At 40.2% G+C, this 20456-nt stretch overlaps 1 protein-coding gene across 5 annotated transcripts in view; it reads left to right on the top strand.

Moving 5' to 3' along the window:
• The window catches only part of ESR1 (estrogen receptor 1), a 421083-nt gene that overhangs the window by 193172 nt on the left and 207455 nt on the right, over positions 1–20456 (top strand). For 4 of the 5 annotated variants that reach the window (XM_053904374.1, XM_053904373.1, XM_053904372.1 and 1 more), the window contains one exon: positions 961–1157. In XM_053904374.1, coding sequence (XP_053760349.1) covers positions 961–1157 — 197 coding nt within the window. The remainder of the gene's footprint in view (positions 1–960; positions 1158–20456) is intronic. The other variant, XM_019431732.2, reaches the window with a different exon arrangement.

Genomic DNA, 20456 nt, shown 5'->3' with positions numbered 1-20456 from the left:
TCCGTTTCCTTGGTTCTTCCAGAACTGACTGTCCATTCTCACATTTCTTTCTGAGGTTATGTTTCCTCTATGAAATTTTTATAGGTTGGAGTAATTGTCTGTGTTCTTCTGCTCTTCTCATTCTACATATTCTTTTTTTTAAAAAATGTTTTATTTATTGTTGAGAGACAGAGACAGAGTGTGAGTGGGGGAAGGGCAGAGAGAGAGGGAGACACAGAATCTGAAGCAGGCTCCAGGCTCTGAGCTTTCAGTATAGAGCCCGATGTGGGGCTCAAACCCATGAAGCATGAGATCATGACCTGAGCTGAAGTCAGATGTTAAACCTACTGAGCCACCCAGGCGCCCCTTATTCTACACATTCTTAAAAAGGAGTATTGAATATCGAATGGCATCCTTAAATTAGAGTCAAGTTGTAAAAATTGATAGCAAGGGTTACATGGTAACAATGACATGAAAATGTGAATTGCTATCTTTCTATACATGTTCAGAGTTGTTCGTCAGTTCATTCGAGTTTCAAATGCCCCAGCTGCTTTATACTTTGTCTCTATTTCCTAAGGCTTCTTAGTGTGTCTAGAATTAGAATGAGCATTGGTCTCTAATGGTTCTGCATTAATTTTGAATCCCTGAAAAAAATGAATAAATCTATTAGAAACCACTTAATTTCATTTTGTCATTTTCTAGATAATATATTCTGGTGTAGGCAGTCCATTTTTTAAGCAAGTTTGCAATAAACAATTTCCCGTCAAGGTTAATGTAATAGGCAAACACCTTTTGCTGCAACAGCTGGCAAGAGGTAATGAAAGATTAGCTTACATTATGATTCATTATTTCAAAATGTCAGAATAAAGTGGATCTTCTGCATCCCCCAAGCCTCTTATTCTTTGGAAGAGGGTACATGTTTTGCTTTTCTAATGTTAATAGATTCACTGTTTTTTATTTTCTCCTATTTTTTTTTTCCAGGCCAAATTCAGATAATCGGCGCCAGAGTGGCAGAGAGAGATTGGCCAGTACTGGTGATAAGGGAAGCATGGCCATGGAGTCTGCCAAGGAGACCCGCTACTGTGCAGTATGCAATGACTATGCCTCAGGCTACCATTATGGAGTATGGTCCTGTGAGGGCTGTAAGGCCTTCTTCAAGAGAAGTATTCAAGGTAATAGTGTGTTAAAAGCGACCTATTCCACTTTTAATCCTAAGGGGGGAAGCCACTGAAGAAGGAAGGCATAAGAGCAGCCATTTGTCGAAGAACGCTAATACCTAGTAGGTCCACCAGTATCTCTGGTAGAAAGATAGTGAAAAAAAAAGTTCTCAGGAGAAAGAGTTGACAAAGACCAGGACAGTGGTGGCTGAGTAATTACGCTTCCTCCATTTGGCAAGATCCAAGCAGTCTTGAGCAACCCTACGGGAAGAGGACTCCAGTAGCTGGGTATTGATATGTTTGTGCCCTGATGAGGGAAGGGCAGGTGGATATTCGTGTGTTGTAGGCAACTAAGCTTATAGGATACTGTGTAATGTTAATTGTCTGTACATGATTACCTTGCCGCCTTGGCTGTGTCCAGACATGTCTTCTGTTCTGATCTTTGCTCCGGACCAATTCTAATTTAACTTGTTCTTCTCTCGCTTTTCTTCCATCTCTTTGTTGTCTCAGTGGATGAAATGACCTTTTGCTAAAATGAGAAGACACAATAGCTGTGACTTGTAGTAGGGGGGCATATTATGTGTATAAGCAGTTATTAAGTATTTACTTGTTACATTTCATTCACCTGTCTGCTTGATCCTTTTCTTGTATATGGTTTATCAAGTACAGCTTCTCCTTTATACTGCCAGCTACAATTTATTTCTACTCCAAGAGTGTCTATATTATTGTATTTTAGAGTATGCCCTGGGGGGAATACCATTCATTTTTACTACTGAAAATATCTATGCTAAATTTCCTTTGTCTGACAGGAATAGCAATCTGATAGGAGTTTAGGTTAGCTGAATTAACTTTGTCTTGGTCCATTTGAAAAGCAGTTTTTTGACAGTTATTATTTTCAACATCTTTTAGAAGTCTTCTGTAGTACTTGGACTTTTTTTGTTGGATTTCTTAATAAAATTAATGATATTCTCTGATAGTGAATTTTTGTTTATATATATATATATTACATATATATATATGTATCCACACAAAGATATCTATAAATAAATACACACACACACACACACACACGTATACCTATATCTATGTGTTCAAGCAACATAGATTATTTAATTTTACCAACTGATACTATATTTTTAGAAATTTTAATGTTTATTTTTGAGAGAGAGAGAGAGAGAGAGAGAGGATCAGAAGCAGGCTCCAGGCTCCGTGCTGTCAGCACAGCCCAATGCGGGGCTCGAACTCACAGACTGCAAGATTGTGACCCGAGCTAAAGTAGGATGCCCAACTGACCTAGCCACCCTGGCGCCCCAGCGATACTATCTTAATTTAGAAAAATGTTATTTCTGTTTTGGTTTTGGTTAGCATAAGCCCATAAAGGTCTTTCGACAGCCATCTTCAATTGTGATATTAATGTTTATTTGCTTTTGTAAATTCTAAACTAGCATTATTTTCATCAAACATTTAATTTGGTGTTGACAAATCATCTGACGGGTAGGTTTAGTGAACAGGTTCAACTACAAATTTGGACAAGTCACTTATCTGAAACTGAGTTCTCTCATCTGTAAAAACGATTTAGAGCTGCGTTCAGTAAATTTGTTTTTTTGTAAAAGGTCAGAGAGTAACTATTTTAGGCTTTGCATATAGACTTTGTTGCAGCTACTCAACTCTGACATTGTGGCCTGTAAGGGGCCATAGACAATATATAAATAAATAGGTGTGCACCAATAAAACTTTGTATACAAAAACAGACCAGAACTGACCAGAAATGACCTGTGAGCCATAATTTGCTGACCCTTGATTTAATGTATGGAAAGGGAATAGATTGTTTCTAAGTCTGAAGTTTTGACTATTCATGTTTACTAAAAACTTACTTTGTACCTGTGCTAGTTGTTCTGAGGGAAATCAAAATATGTGTAAAACATAATCCATAATCCTACAAGATTTGGAGTTTATTTGGGAAATTTATTTGGGGAGGCAAAGGTACTTGTTTTATGATATGATTAAAGTAAGTCAGTATAGGTAAAGTGCTATTATATGATAAAGATAAGGAAAATAATAGACGAATATAAGAAAAGAGACGTTTTAGTTATAAAAATCAAATTATTAAGATTAAAGATAGAAATGACCTTTCTTCAAGGAATAATAGCAACATTCTCACAAATTATTTTCATCCTTTTGTTCCGCTTTGAAAAGTGAACTATATAAGTTCACATCAAAGTTAGTATTGTCTCTAAGCATTAAGGCATCAGAACAAAAAACACAGAAAAGAGGAAGATACACTTGTAAAAAAGTAGTGAAGGAAATGTGAGCTAATAAAAATAAATGTTTTATTGGTATGGCTTTATCTTAAGTTCAAATATTAAAAAAAATTCTGCTTGCTTTTTGATGGTTAAAATACATGTCTCACTTACATCTTGTAGACACAGACTAAATAGTAGGATTTCATTGTAATATAAATTATACTATATAAAATTGTACTATGTATAAATTGTATAAAGTACAATTTCTACCTGGCTTCAAAAACTTCATGGTATGAAATCACTTAAATGAGTTCTATTAAGTGAGATGAATATTGAATCCACTTCAATATTCTGGAAGAAGCATAGATTTGAAGCAGAGATATTGACTTTTAGAGATAGGGAGGACCTTAAAATGATTAAATTTATTTATTCATTTATTTGTTGATTACCTTTACTAAGCACAACACTGTACAAGGCCCTGGAGACACCATTATAGGAAAGACATGGTCCTTATTCTCATAGACCTTAGAAAGTAATGGGAGTGTTGGACAAATAAATTGGCAACCAAATTACAGTGTGAAAAGCGCCAAGATGAGGGTGAGTGCAGGGTGTTACAAGAGTCCAAACTTGTCTCAGTGCTGGTGGGTGTGAGTCAGGCTCTGAGGATGTTTCTTGATTTAAAATTATGTCTGGAGGATGAGGCAAGTGAGCAAAATGAAGAAAGATGGGATGGGTGTTCACTTACAGGAATGAGCATATGAGCAAAGACCAGGAGGTGAAATGGAGTTTGGGGAGTTCTGTGAATAGTTATTAATAAAATTGACCCTTAGATTAAACAAAGACGTTCTTGAACCATGTATATATTCTTAGGTTATGTAGAAACCAAGTAGTTTATTTCCTTTTTACTTGAGTAGCATTTCTATGTATTTGATTTGTTTGTTCATATAAGAGGGAATACAAGAGCACGTTTAGTGATTTCTTGTCCCATTTTCTCATGATAGTCTTGATAACTTGCAACTAAAAAGTTTTACTGAACTTCTTTGGCTCTTTATAAGTCACACTGCCCCTCAAACCTATTTAAGGACAGTGAAGGGTCTGACATGCAGGTAGAAACTTCTGAAGATGCTGTAGCTGTCCCTGTTTTTCTTGTTACTTAAGAAAAGAGCTAGAAATGAGTATCCATCAGATTGCTCTAGTGCTCTAAGTGTTTTCGTTGAAGAGGTAAAGTGTTTGATTTGAAAGCATACAAATTTTCATCCACTACTTAGTGTATAAACTTGATTACTCAAGAAATTGAGTAATGGCCTTCAGTTAAACATACTGCTTTTTTTTTTTTTTTTAAAGAAAAGTCAAAGACACTATTTAAGGAAGGGGTAAATGGAGTATTATATGGAACTTGTTAATCATTGCAGGTGGAGAATCAGTGTTTCTTAAGATGTATTGTAAGCAGAGACTTTGGATGAGTTATATAAGCAGATGTGATGATTGGTTCAACAGCCAGGTACTACTTTTGAGTATTGTTTTGAGGAAAAAGGACTCCCCTGAACTCACTTCTTCCCTGACACTATCATTTCAAATGGTCATGAGGTACAGTGGAATCCCAAGTCTATCTGTACACCATTAGCTATGCTACCACTTCATGTTATCTCGCTAATGTGTATATAGAAGATGATGACCATTAGATCAAACAGACATGGTCCAGGCAGGTGTTGGATTAAAGGTGAGCTAAGATCCTAAGGACATCAGGGTGATACCAGGGTGGAGTCTGGTTGTGGTTCAAGACAGTGGGGTCTTGGGTCCAACAAGGATAACTGAGAAGCTTTATCTATCAGGCCTTAGAAAGCACTGGTGGGGGCGGGGGGTGGGGGAGGTTGGGAGGGGGTGGTGAGACATTCCAGCACCCTGGATAGCTCCTTCAACAGCAGCTGAGGATAAGCAGAGACTTTCTGAAGACCTTCAGTCCACTTAGTTGGGTCCATCCACTTTGTAGAGCTGTATTAAAAGAGAACTTAGTTCTTTCATGCCTAGGGACTCACCCTTGTTCACCCACGCTGTATTAGTTTTTATGTTTAGTTTCCTATTTCTGGCTACCTTCCGGCTTGACATATGTACCCATGCCTGGGAAAAGTCCAGAGGATGGGGGATAAATGGAGGCTGCTCTCTCATTATGTAACTATTTTATCTCTGGAATCCTTTCAGAGATATGGCTCAAAGTTGAGGTCTGGCAGTATATGCACACAAAAATACTAAATCTTTGATCTTCATATTTCACACTTGCCCCTCTACCATCTAGTTTCCATGTAACAGCAGGTGAAATCTTTTAAATATATTAATCAGGTCATGTGGTCTTAAAACTCACTGCTCTTGAAGTCCAGATTCCCTTCTATGGCTTAAAATACTCTTCACTCCCTTAGTCCTGCTTATTTCCGCCCCCCTCCTCCCCATTCACTGCAGTCCAGCCACAGTGGCCTTCTTTCTCTTCCTCCAGCACACCAACCGTGTTCCTTCCTCAGGACCTCAGCATGTTTTCCCCTTTGCGTGCAACATCTGGACCTTTACTCTGTTGCTTTCTTGTCATTTGGATCTCTGCCCAAGATCGCTTTCTCAGAGAAATCTTCCCTGATTACCTTAGCCAAAGTAACCCTACAAATGTTTGCCCCTAGTTTTTTTTTTTTTAATGTTTACTCCATTACCCTTATTTTTACTTTAAGGGCCTTAAACCCTTAATGAAGTTCTTTTATTTATACATTTGGTTGATGATTGTCTGTACCAGGTGCTGCTTCCCCATGTTCCCACCCAAACTTGAATGTAAGTAAGCTCAGTGAAAGCTGGTTTCAGATCTGGTCTGCCCTGTGAGTTGCTGTTGTACCAGTGCCTCTGGTAGTGTTGGGCACATCTCTGTTAAATAGACTATGACAAGGGGCACCTGGATGGCTCAGTCGGTTGGGCGTCTGACTTCAGCTCAGGTCATGATCTCACTGCTTATGAGTTCGAGCCCCACATCGGGCTCTGTGCTGACAGCTCAGAGCCTGGAGCCCACTTTGGATTCTGTGTCTCCCTCTGTCTCTCTCTGCCCCTCCCTAGCTCATGCTCTGTCTCTCTCCTTCAAAAATAAATAAACATTTTAAAAAATAAAAAAAATAGACTGTGACAAGAGGTCAAAAGAATGGTAGATAAAGACTGCTATAGGACGTCAGAGAAGGAGGAAATTTCATTCGGTGTGGCCAGTAAGAGAAGCATTAATGCAAATGGTGTATTCAATATATGTCTAAAAAGAAATGAAGGATTTTCATAGACAACAAGAAGTCTGGAAAATAATTCCAGAAATGTGAAGTAGCATAAGCCAAGAAAAGCTCAGTGGAAACTGAGTAAATAAGTCTTGAGAGAACAGGGGCTTACTGTTCTCTTTCTACCTCTTTTTGTTTTCTCTTCGGCCTTTTAAAAAATGTTTGTTTATTTGTTTGTTTGGAGAGGGAGAGAGAACAGTGGGAAGGGGCAGAGGGTGGGGGGAGAGAGAATCCCAAGCAGGCTTTGCATTGTCAGCAGAGAGCCCCGCGTGAGGCTCCGTCCCACAAACCTGTGAGATGTGACCTGAGCCAAAACCAAGAGTCAAATGCTCAACCGACTGAGCCACCCAGGCATCCCTCCTTTACAGCTTTTTGGAAGTAGGCACTCCCCAGCATCTGTAATCTGTTTTCCTTTCATTTTCCCATCCTTTTTTTTCTCCACCCAGTTTCCTAGATGGTCGCAGGCATATCTGCTATGGGTTTAGTTGTGCTCCCCCAAAATCCATGTTGAAGTTCTAGCCCCCAGTGCCTGAGGATGTGACGTTATTAGGAAATAAGGTCTTTGCAGATATAATTAGTTGAAGTCATATTGGCCCTTAATTGAATAGGACTAGTGCCCTTATAAGAAGAAGAGGGACGTTTGGATACAGAGACAGGGAGGAGGATGCCATGAGCCGATGGAGAGAGAGATTGGAGTGATGTGTCTACATGCCGAAGAACACCAAAGATTGCTGGCAAAAGCCAGAAGCTACGAAGAGGCAAGGCAGTGGTGTTATCCACAACATTCAGAGAGTGTGTGCAGTGGAATCCCAAGTCTATCGGTACACCATTAGCTATGCTACCACTTCATGTTACCTCGCTGACAACTTGACTTCAGATTTTTAGCCTCCAGAACTGCGGGACAATACTTCATGTTGTTTTAAGGTACTCACTTGTGTTTTGTTACGGAAGCCCTAGGGAAACAATATTTAAGCCCCTAAGTGCCACAACTATGCAAATATCTCCCACAGCTAGCTCCTGCCTCTACCTTGCTTCATGTAGCGACTCCTCAAGTGTCATCATTGGACACCAGCCACTCCTCCCCAGGACTGCTGTTTGTGTCTGTTTCCCGATTGTACCCTCAGGTACCCATACTTCAGCCCTTGCAGTCAGTGTCTTTGCCTGCTCACTGTGCAGCACCGCCCCTGAGGTTTCCCAGCCGAACTGTTGTGTAGTCTGTTGAGACCACGTCTCTCATTCCCCCTAACTTCATCCAATTCCCGCTAACTTTCTCCAGGATCACTGCAGTCATTTGATTTTTCCTTTTGCCTTCTCCTTCACCTAAACCATTGGGTTCATTTGTTTTTCCTTCTTCCAAGCCATTGTGCACACTGCCCTTCTACTAATGTTCTTAGAGAAAATCACTAATCATGTCAATACCTTGTATATAAAGAATGCTTTAATGACTTTCCTGGCCCATAGAATAATCCTTAGGCAACCATTCAAGAATTTCCAAATCACTGTTTCTACTTTTGACTTGTTGTTACTCAAATATGAGCATTCCATTTCTTTGCTGGGAATTTCTTTCCAAACTTAACAGTAAAGTTTCTTTCTATTCTAGTCAAAAGTTACTGTGATCAAACCTTTTCTGCTGTTAATGCAGAAGTTCTCCCCTGTGGCCTTCTGTGTTACCTTGTTCCCATTGTCTGGGACTGTGAGTATTTGTGTAGATGTGTCTTTCTGTTACGGAATGTGAGCATCTCACAGGTAAGGCCCAGATCAAGGCTTAATCTTTATTATTATTATTATTATTATTATTATTATTTTAGCATGTGCACGAGAGAAAGATCTTACGAAGGCTCCATGCTTAGTATGGAGCCCAACATGGGGCTCAATCCCATGACCCTGGGATCGTGACCTGAGCTGAAATCAAGAGTCAGAATCTCAACCAACTGAGCCACCCAGGCTCCCCAAGTCTTTGTTTTATAGGAGCCATTCAGTGAATAAACAAAAGTATGAAACGAGGTTAGAATCAGTGTGTGGGCTTTAGGTAACACAAAACCATTGCGTTTTTTTTTTCAATAATAAGAAAGATAGGACAAAACACACTTTAATTAGGATTAACCTGCCAGAGGCATATAGGAGAAGACCACAGAGGGAGAAAGTGGAAACATGATGACTACGTTGGCTGGTATTCCAATAGCTTAGAAAGGCTAAAAATCTTGTCTTTTGGGAATTTGTGAAATGGGGCAAAAAAGAAGTAGACTGAAAGATATTATAATGAAAGAATCTACATTGCTTTAAGATGATTCAGCATGGGATGTCTGGGAGAGGAGGGGGTTAAAAAGTATCAGACACAGAGGAAGAATAATGGTGTCACCACCTGAGCTGAGAAGAGCAAGAGAAAGGCCAATTAGAGAGGGGTTGGGGTGAGTTCAATTCCAGACATACTGAATTTGACATGATAGCTGGGTGTCCAGGCAGAATTACCCAGCAGATGCAGAAAGTGAATCAGCACTCTGCAGACGATCCAGGGGTGGGGATTTGAATCAATTTCCTCAATTAATTTTAAAGAAACTTAGTGAAAAGAATGGTTTAACTGCTTCCTGAGGGCTGCCCATTATTAATAATGGAGAAGTAACTCCAGAAACTTCCTCTTGATTCTCATAATAATGTATTATGAGTTCCCTGCATCTTACCAAAACCTTGAAAGAAACACTCTTATTATTAAAAGTGTATGTTTGAGGCCCTTCTAAAGAGGAAAATCACAAATTAGCCCAAGAGGGCCAAATGCTGCTCTCCAGGAGCTTACAATTTAAAAAAGAACATGCTGGCTCCATCACATTAAGCTGTACAAATAGTAGACGGCAGGAACAAATATAAGCATTTTTATGATTTTCAAATAAAAAGCAGGTTTTTTCCCCCCAATTATTTATACTGTGGGAGTCCACAGACATCCTTTCTAACCCAGAGCTTGCCTAATCCTTCCATTATTTCCACTTCTCATTTTTACTCTCTATGTTGTAGTCACGTGAGGCTGAAGGGCAGAAGAATTTCACCGTGTACACATACGAGTATTATGTAATTTTCAAATGAAAACATTTTAATGAAACTTTATGAAAGAAAGGCCTGACCCCCAGGTATTGGTAAATTTGCTAAATGTTTGGCTCCTGGTTCTCATCAGACGAAAAGAAAGGCCCCGCCCCGAGATTCAAACCCCAGAACTTCTTTCCATGTAAGAATGTCATTCTCATTACCACTTTTAGGTACTTGCTAGTCTTGATTGCCATCGTATGAAATTAGCTGTGTGTTCTCACCCGCACGCATGCATTGGAGGAAGGGCTCAGAAGAGCAAAATCATAGTCTTTTTTACCTGTGAAATGATAGTGGCTCGTCCTTTTTTTTCCCTTTGGCCCAGTAATCTTTACCTTGGAGATAATTAAGACAAAAAGCATTTGACAAATACAATCAGTATAGAGCCCCTATTTCTTGGCAGCTCTTGTGGACACAGCTGAAGCTTTCAGAGGTCTTTAAAAACCATGGCAACAAATGCCTTTGAAGGGTAAGCAAAGGTTCCAAATGTTTTTAATCGCTGGTGTTTTTTATGTTACCGCTTCAAGCGTTCCTCTTCATTTTTTGTTCATCTGATTGAAATTAAATTTCCAATTTCCCTACTAAGTGGTTCTGTCCTGGTGATGGCATCGACGATTTCCATTAAAGTGGTAGACTTTGTGCCCGTATATGGTGGTTAAGCATGTCAACAATGCCAGTAGAAAGCCTTGCTTATGAGTGGCAATAATTTCACGCAAAATTATACATAGCCTTTAATTGGCACATTTTCAGAGGGCAACAACTACCCCTCAAAATTATGTGCTCATATTGTTCTTATAAAACCTACCAATGGTGGCCCATGGCCCAATCCTGCCCGAATTTCTTTCCTTCATAGAAAGCTGCTGTCAATACCTTTAAAATGCTCTATCCTTTTAAAGAGCATGGCCTGTTTTCCTGATGCTCAGAGAAAAGTATACTTTGAGTGTAGGCTGCTCATTTCTGAACAATATATTCTACTTTACTATTTCAGGTCTGTATATACAGGTTATACTATAGCCTGCCTTTTTTTTTTTTTTTTTTAAACATTTTTTTAACGTATAGCCTGCCTTTTGACGGAAAAATAACATTCAAGAAGAATCTATTCCATGAATCTATCATTTACTTGGTAAAACTTTTTCTTGCTGTTATGTTAATTCTCTGCTCATGTGCAAATTATGGAGCAGATTTGATATTTTTGAAGGGAAGAACTGCTTTCCTTGAGAGAGAATAGAGCGGGGAAAATATACCTCTTATTTCTCCCCACATTTTCATCTTCCTTTCGCTGGTAGAAAGAGATTTCACGTCTTCAGTTGCTAAGACATAAAGGATCAAAGAAGAAAACAATTTAATTGTCGGGGAGCCTGGGTGGCTCAGTCGGTTAAGCGGCTGACTTCAGCTCAGGTCATTATCTCTTGGTTCACCAGTTCGAGCCCCGCATTAGGCTCTGTGCTGATAGGTCAGAGCCTGCAGCCTGCTTCCGATTCTGCGTTTCCATCTCTGTCTCTGCCCCTCCATGCTCACACTCTGTCTCTCTTTATCAAAAATAAATTAAAAAATTAAAACAAGAGGAAAATAATTCAATTGTTATTAATTATTAACTATAATGTCTCTCTACAATAGGTAGTATTCTGTTTTCTTTGAGAAAGAGTATACAGATTTAAAATTTTATCCAAATGAGCATCATTTTTATCTGATTCATTTGGCAGTTTCAGAATCATGTGTCATGTATTAGGAAATATGGAGTGAATGGGTGGCTAGATTACATTTATAAATATGAATTTTTTGGTAATTGAAATCTAAACACAATGCCCTGGAAGAATGGCTACACCACTTTAGTGTATCTCATTAAGTGCACAATGTTTTCCTTATACACCAGAGAAAATAAATTACGGTTTGTAAGATAATAGAAATTCATGATTGTTTTGTTCCTTTGACATGTTCAAGTTACTAATAAGGGGATTCACTTGAAAATTATGTAAAAGTGCATTTGCCACTTGTATTAACCAGGGCCATGGTGGTACCTTATTGTCACCATAACAATGGTCTTCTCTTTTATTTTTATTTTTTTTTAAGTTTGTGTTTATTTATTTTGAGAGTATGTGTGCTTATGAGCTGGGGAGGGGCAGAGAGAGGGAGGGAGAGAGCCTGACGCAGGACTTGACCTCATGAACCGGCAGATCATGACTTGAGCTGAAATCAGGAGTCAGACGCTGAACCTGTTGAGCCCCCAGGTGCCTTGTTTTGTTTGGTTTGGTTTTGGTTTTGATTGCTAAGATGCCAGTCACTCCAAGTACGCCTTCCCACTGCAGAGCAGCCCTGTCTACCCTCTACCTCGTGCACAATCCCTTGCACTGGCTTCTGTGTTTATTTATTTATATATTTTTTCTGTGTTTATTAAGTTAATTTGCAATATGGCTTCACCAGACCCTCGTGGGATTGGTGTGTCTTCACCCGTGGTTTCTGGCACATGTCTTTCTCTTCCCTTTTCACCGCCTGACCTTCTAAGGACGGTGGTCTCTCTTTTACTTGACTCAGTCCTTGTTTTTCCTTCCCGTACTCTTCCCAGCACTCGTGTACGCACCCACAGACCTCCCTGCTCGCGTTCCTCACAAGTGCAAAAACATTTAAGCCAGAGACCCTGAAATCCTGGGAAGGATTCAGCTTGTACACAAAGGGAAAGGTTGTGAAACATATATTACACCACAGAAGAGCTCAACTCTGCACTGCCAGAGACGTCTCAAAATAGGATACAGGGACAGAAGAGTATTTCGGAAGATAATGTTATGAGTTGAGAGGAGGGAGCAGACACTGCTCTGGAGCAAACTCGAAGACGTTGTGGAGGAGATGGTGTTTAAAGTGGTATCTGTCCCAGGGCGCCTGAGTGGCTCAGTCGGTTAAGCCACCGACTTCAGCTCGGGTCATGATCTGACAGTTCACGAGTTTGAGCCCCGCGTCGGGCTCTGTGCTGACAGCTCAGAGCCTGGAACGTTTGTCTGATTCTGTGTGTCTCTCTCTGCCCCTCCCCCACTTGTGTGTGCGCGCGCGCGCGCGCTCACTCTCTCTCAAAAATAAATAAAAACATTAAAATAAATAAATAAATAAATAAATAAATAAATAAAAAGAAGAAAGTGGTATCAGTCCTGAGGACCAGGCAGGGAATTCTGCCTCGTTGTAAGCGTGCCATGATTTGCTGTGATTGGATTCTCCCTTTTGTACCTTCAATGCTGTAGAGTGTTACGTAGTGTTTTAGAAGAGCATGGGTGTTTTGCTATTTGTAACCTATTAAAAATGGTTTTTTTTTTAAATGTTTGTTTATTTTTGAGAGAGAGACAGAGTGTGAGCAGGAGAGGGACAGAGAGAGACACACACACAGAATCTGAAGCAGGCTCCAGGCTCCCAGCCGTGAGCACAAAGCCTGACGTGAGGCTCAAACCCGCGAACCGTGAGATAAGAACCTGAGCTGAAGTAGGACGCTCAGCCAGCTGAGCCACCCAGGCGTCCCACTATGTGTAATGTGTTTTAAAAACATAATTCCACGTGTATATCTGCATCCCTATTATTAGCTGTGTCTAGAAGTTGATAATACTTTACTCATTTCCAGCATGTGAGTAATGTTTTATTTCAGCTTATTTTTGAAGTTTGACATGAGTGATGTTAATAAATATCTAAAGATGTTCCTCTGTAGTAATAATAACGCAGCTCTTCTGGAGATAAATACATTTGATATTTGATGTGGAAGAAAACAGTTTTTCCCAAGCTAAGATGTATTTAGGATGCTCAACATAGACTTCATAATTGTTTTTTAAGTTTATTTATTTTGAGAGAGAGAGAGAGAGAGAGGGAGAGAAAGAGAATCTTAAGCAGGCTCCAGGCTCAGTGTGGAGCCCGAAGCAGGGCTTGATCCCACGACTCTGGGACCGTGACCTGAGCTGAAATCAATAGTCAGATGTTCAACCAGCTGAGCCACTCAGGTGCCCCCGACTTCATAATTTTTATGTTTGCAACTTTCTTGATATTTTTCGTGGTTTTAGCTTTATGAGATATCTATGAAAATGGCCAGAGACTTTTGCTTTCAAGAATTTGACATAAACGTTCCCATAATGTGAACCATTAGTAGGTGATAAACTTAGATACATCCTTCAATGTTTAAAAGCATGGCAGTAAACCTGATCTTGGAGAAGGAAGAAAATGGTTTGGTTAGTTTTTATCAATTGTGTATAGGATGTTTGAAAGACTTCATTTCCCCTCCTTCCATCCTTTCTACAGTAATTTATCTTAGCAGTTGGTGTGAACACATGAGATGACAGAAGTATATGAACCTAGATCCCCAAAATGGGCTTTTTCCCATTCTGCTGCCTGTTCTGCCAGTGTTCCTCCCTGAAGTTTTGTAAATCCAGGGGAAGGACAGGAGGAGCAAAGTGCATGCTGGCTTGGGTTTGGGGCTGAGGGACCCTCTTCCTTTTTTCTTGCTCTTTTTCTCACATCTACTTACTGAACCAATTAAGGCCATCAGAGTCACAATACCTGAGTTTGAATCCACTTTTCCTAAAGATACAAGTACTGTTAAAAGTCTTATGGACCATTCTTTGCTCATAAAATACTTCTTAGGTGGCCACTTTTTCTGAATACAAGACAGGAGAAAGAGCTTGAGTGAAAGGTTTCTTGTAAACACTTTTTTTTGTGTGTGAATACATACACATGTATACGCACATAGGTACATACATAAATAGGCATATTCACATATATATATATATATATATATATAGAGAGAGAGAGAGAGAGAGAGAGAGGGAGAGAGAGAAAGAAGTATGTCCAAACTTTGGAGATATGTACTATAGAATATTAACTGTGACTCTCTGAGTGAAAGGATTATAGCTAAATTTTATTTATTTTTTTTGCTTATCTACTATTTTTTTCTACAATAAGCCTCTTTACTTAATAAAAATACTATGTGAAAAATCCATGCTGCGGGGCGCCTGGGTGGCTCAGGCGGTTGAGCGTCCGACTTCGGCTCAGGTCATAATCTCGCGGTTCGTGAGTTCGAGCCCCACGTCGGGCTCTGTGCTGACATCTCAGAGCCTGGAGCTCACTTCGGATTCTGTGCCTCCTTGTTGATTGCAGTTGCACAGTAACAGAAAAACCTTCCTGAAATGAGGAATGGCAATTGCAAGAGCCCAGGGGTAGGGGCTCTTAACTTCCTTTTCATATTTCTCAAGTCCTACTACCTTTGAAAGGCTTCCTTGTATTTCCAAAGGATGTCCTCAAAGTCTTAAAATGTACTCATTCAAGAGAATTAGGATTAGTAAGAGTTTTTCCCCCTTTGATTTGAATGTGGCAGTACAGCCATTGAAATTCATCAAGTTTCGAGTTGGAATGTGGCTTTTATCCCTTGGTGTCTTAGCTTTGTGTTTAAGGCGCTAGACTATGTATGCATTAGAAGAGCACTGCCAAGGCCTTTCAAGAACAAGGAACACTTTGAAAGGGGATAAATTTGAAGACTTGCACACGACAGTGGTTATACTGTTCCTCAGCGTTCCCTAATGGAGAAAAGGCATTTTGACAAGCTTTCACACAAGGAGTGGGGCTTTCCAATGCATTTGCATCGTCTGTTTGCCATAAAGCCCACACACATTTGAATGGACGACATATGTTAAATCAGTCTGGGGACAGCGCTTGCTCCTTACCTTAATAGTCTGCCCTTTGCCATTAACTCCATGCCAGTGGCATGGGGAACAACTGATGAAATGAACCCTACCAATTCATTCTGCTCCCACTTCTTCATTTAGAAATTTTGTATATTTTTTATTGTGAAAGTAGTTGGATTAAAAAAAAGTCACCCGGGGGAGCCTGGCTGGCTCAGTCGGTTAAACACCCGGCTTCGGCTCAGGTCACGATCTCGCGGTTTTTGAGTTCGAGCCCCGCGTCCGGCTCTGTGCTCAGAGCTCAGAGCCTGGAGCCTGCTTCGGATTCTGTGTCTCCTTCTCTTTCTGCCCCTTCCCTGCTCATGCTCTGTCTCTGTCTCAAAAAGAAATAAACATTAAAAAAAAATTTAAAAAAAAGAGAGTCACCTTGAAGTAGCTGGAAAAATTGAAAGCAAAGCAATTTGCTTTCAAAGCCTGTTATCTTTGCGGTGGACTAATCACTATAATGATTCTGTTTTGTTTCTTTGTTACAAAAAAAATAATAATAACTCTATACCTTCAAGGAGACTTTGCGATAGAAAACTCCCCAGTGACAAGGAGCTGACCCTCTGTTTTTTGGGATAAATTATCTGAAGTCCCAGGAAGTTCTGAGCTTTGCATCCACTCCTGGCTACCCCAGTTCAGGGTCAGTAGTGCAAATGTAGAGGGCCTTCTCTGCACTAATATGCCCCGAGGAGAAGCTGTTTCTTTTTGCCTCGGGGCAGAGAGAATATTTTGTTGCCTTAACTCTGAGCAATATCCAGAATGTCTTAGTGATTTTCTTTTTTAGAGATATTAAATTTTCTCACTTGACTCTCATAATGCTGGAGCTTCTTTATCCAAATTAAGTTTAGTTTTTGAGGCCATTCTCTTTTAAAGCTCTTCATTTTCACCTCCTTGAGAAGGCAGCTCTTTTAAAATACTCCTGCTGCTATTAGATTAGCCCCCTTTTCTCTTGCATAGTCTGCTGGTGCACGGTGAAAGCTGTCAGAGCCAAGGAACCAATGACATAGGCAAGGTGAGAGGTAAAGAAAGTTGGATGTGACTGGGAGCAGTAGAGGAGTGTGGGATGTGCAGCCTGGCAGCTGATGGGGGTCCTGCTTCTCGGGGGGGGGGGGGGGGACTGTGTGCTGGAGGAGAGGCAGCAGCCGATTCGGAAGTAGACCTGGCAATGGATCACAACAGACTGGATTTTGAGGGAGAAGAGGGGGATAATACTGAGATGGTGGGTCGAGGATGCTTGAATTAAAAAAAAGGTTTTTTTCAATGTTTATTTATTTTGAGAGAGAGAGAAAGAGTGCGAGCGGGCAGAAAGAGGGGAAGACACAGAATTGGAGGCAGGCTCCAGGCTCTGAGCTGCCAGCACAGAGCCTGATGCGGGCCTCGAACTCACAGACCGCGAGATCATGCTCTGAGCCGAAGTCAGCTGCTTACCCAACTGAGCCACCCAGGTGCCCCTTGAGGTTTTTTTTTTTTTTTTTTTTTAATGATGCATTTTGATGACTGAGCAATAAGCCTGGGAGTTGAATTTGAGATGGGTCCTGGCCCTCCACCCTGCTTCTTGACCCATTCCTGTTTGTTTTTAGTATCCTATCTGTGAATTGACATATTACTTTCAATTGCTTCACTCTCCCCCCTCCCCCCCCAAAGGAGTTTAGCTCTGTATTTTAAGTAGAAACAAGATCACTCACACCTGGCCTCTGTCCCATTTAGGACCGCCCTTTTGCTTAAAACTATAACTGAATTAGGGATTGCTGTGATTTATGGTTCGTGGTATGCCGTCGTTTAAGTACTTAATAGTATATTTAAAGCGAAAGGAATGGAAATTAAAGACCGAATCATTTACCAAGAAATAACGGGTGAGATTGATTTATTTCTGCAAGACTTAGTGCAGATTTGTTCCTTTCTTCAAAATCTGCTTTGTTTCCATTACCAATTAAGTGGAGTGAACTGTTATAAAAAGGCGAGTGAGTCAGGCTGTGGGAGCATTCTTCCAAGAAAATCCTACAGGAGCAGTCACTGTGGGGCTGTTTTGTACCCGGTGATATGGCAGTAAATTCAGAAGGGGTCAGAAAAATAGGGCTTGCTCTTCATTAAGTCTTACTTTTTCCTTCTTTCACCTATGTTTTTCGACTTTCATGACATACAAAATAGCATGGCTGTTTTATTTTATTTTATTTTAGTTTAGTTTAGTTTACTTTATTTATTTTAGAGAGAGCATGAGCAGGGGAGAGGGGCAGAGGGAGAGAGAGGGAGAATCCCAAGCAGGCTCAATGCTCAGTGCAGAGCCTGACGTGGGGCTCCATCCCATGACCTTGAGATCATAACCTGAGTCAAAATCAAGAGTCAGATGCTCAACTGACTGAGCCACCCAGACGCCCCTAGTAGGATGATTCTTTACCTCCGTGTATTTTCACATTTTTAATCTGGGTCCTAGTTTGTCACAATTTATAAAGGAAAGCTAATAAAAATGATTATCACATGAGACTTTGCTGTACAATTATAAATTGCCGTAAAAATATTAGTCATCATTATTATGGTTTATCAGCTATGAAGTCTTAGCAAAATTATTTCATGCATTAGGTAGATCTCCTCATTTTAAGTGACCAAATTTAAATTCAAACAGCCTGGGGGTGGGGGTCAAAGAATACGTTTTGGTGGAAGAATATTTGATATTCTTTGATAACCAAAGAATACGTTTTGGTTACCAGCAATTGTGGCAGGGATACAGCCAGACCTCCGTGACCGTGAGCCTGTCAGGACTCCAGCCTTGCCTCTGCTCCACTGTGTGCCAGCTTTGTGCCCTCCACCAACTTCCGTTTTCCCTAAGGAGGGAAGCAGGGCTGGAGGCAGCTGCCAAGCCTCACATCCTGTGACCCTTTTCCAGTTAGTAGATAATAGGGAGTGGAAGGGCTCTGATTGGCTCATCTCTGGTCAGGGACACACCTTTTCCAGAGAAAAGGATAGCATCACGAGCCAGACACCCCTGGTTTTTACCTGATGTCTCCGAACTTCCATCTCCTTGATGATAAATGACACAGTGATTTCTACCTTGCTGGACGGATGCAGTGGTTAGAGATTATGCTTAATCTGTAAAGAGTCCTCACCATCATGTTTTAAAAATGTTGATTTATTTTGAGAGGGGGGAGGGGCAGAGAGAGAGAGAGGAGGAGAGAGAATCCCAAGCAGGCTCCACGCTGTCAGCGCGGAGCCCGACACAGGGCTCGAATCCACGAACCGTGAGATCATGACCTGAGCTGAAATCAAGAGTGGGACACTTAACCAACTGAACCACTTAGGCACCCCAAGAGTCATCATCATTATTACCTCCAACTGGCCTGTCAGTTTCCCCTAGGATCTTTTTGATCTGAAGCTAAGCAGAGCAAATACCTTAACATTTCATTATTTTGCTTCTAAATCACTTGTTATCGTACTTCTTAAACATAAATTTCTTTCTCATAGCCAGCACCTGAAAATTAGTTAACATTTCCACCTCAAAACCAAAGAAAGAGAGTCATAGATTTGAAAATTTCTCTTTGGATGTCTACCTCTTACCTATGCTCTTAAAAAATTTTTTTTTAGTGTTTATTTATTTTTGAGAGGGGGGTGGGGAGAGAGAGACAGAGAGAGAGGATGAGCAGGGGAGGGGCAGAGAGAGACAGGGAGACACAGAATCTGAAGCAGGCTCCAGGCTCCGAGCTGTCAGCACAGAGCCTGATGCGGGGTTAGAACTCATAAACTGTAAGACCATGACCTGAGCTGAAGTCAGATTCTCAATCGACTGAGCCACCCAGGCATCCCACCTATGCTTCTTTATTTTAAGAATGTCAAGCTTTGGAGAGCACAAACAGTGTATCCATCCTTAGGTCTCTTAAAATATCAAGCACAAGTGTACTTTGTTTTCTAAAAGTTCCTGTTAGGCCACTTCTCTTTTATGAAAGACCTAATTAGTAATAGCTTTTATTGTAAAAGAGAAAATCCTCTTTAGATTATTTTCAGTTAGCAAAAGCAGATACTAATATAGATCTTTCGTAAAAGCGATATGGCTTCAATGGAAACTTTTGGAAAGTAGTAGAGACTCTGTATGCCATATAGTCTTATGGAAAAGTTTCATAGGAATGTTCTACTTTTGGATGGGAAGGGGTGGAAATCTATATGTGTCTTCTTGCATACAGTGGAGACTCAAAATTCCTTGACTGAATGAATTTTTTTTTCTGTTACAATACTTCTTTTTGTGAAAATTTTTATCTAGTCTTCCCTTAAAATATCCTTAAAAAAGAACAAATACAGTGTTTGAGTTGCATTGTATAGAATTAGAGGTAAACACTTTTTAAATTAAAACGCACTGGATGTATAGATTATTGGGATGGACTTTATCTTATGGTTGGGTGAGTCTAAATAGCCTGTTTTAAACCTTGCCGTGTCTTTGATAGTGACACCGGAGAATATAATCTCTTTCTATGGAAGCCTTCCCAAAGAGAGCATTTTCCAAAGCTCTGCTTCCAAACTAGCCTAGAATTTTTTACTAAATGAGAAGAAAAAACAACTTCATAATAACCTTTATAATTGCCACTTCAAAATGGGAATTTGGAGTGACACCAAATTATTAATCAGTAAAAAGAGAGTAGATTTCAAAAAGGTAATTATACCAAATTTAACACCTCTTGAAATATATTCTGTTAAGTAAATATAGTCTCTCTTCCCTGTTCTTATTTGTAAGCAAGGAGGGTAATTCAGGTACCTTGAATCAGAAATCAGAGTACAGATTGGCTTAAGAGTTTGGGGCTTACTTCTGGCTACAGAAGGCTTTTGTCCTTTATCTTCTTGGACAGGAGAGACAGCCACATTCTCTTTAAAGCCTAGAAAGTGAGTTCTTAGTGTAGTTTAGCTTTTCTCGAAGAGGCATGTTATGACTTCCCTGCATTCCTGGACAGTTAGACTGTAATTCTTGGTTGCTTAAAAAGGTGTTTGAATGTATTTTAAGGAGCTCAAATACATGGCTATTTTTCTTACAGTTTTGCTTGCTTTTTCAAGCACTAG

This window comes from Panthera pardus, unplaced genomic scaffold (assembly GCF_024362965.1).
Source record: "Panthera pardus isolate Hobbes unplaced genomic scaffold, ASM2436296v1 HiC_scaffold_17, whole genome shotgun sequence".
Classification (NCBI taxonomy): Eukaryota; Metazoa; Chordata; class Mammalia; order Carnivora; family Felidae; genus Panthera; species Panthera pardus.
Note: the sequence above shows the minus strand (reverse complement) of the source record. Positions and strands in the feature narration are given on the sequence as shown.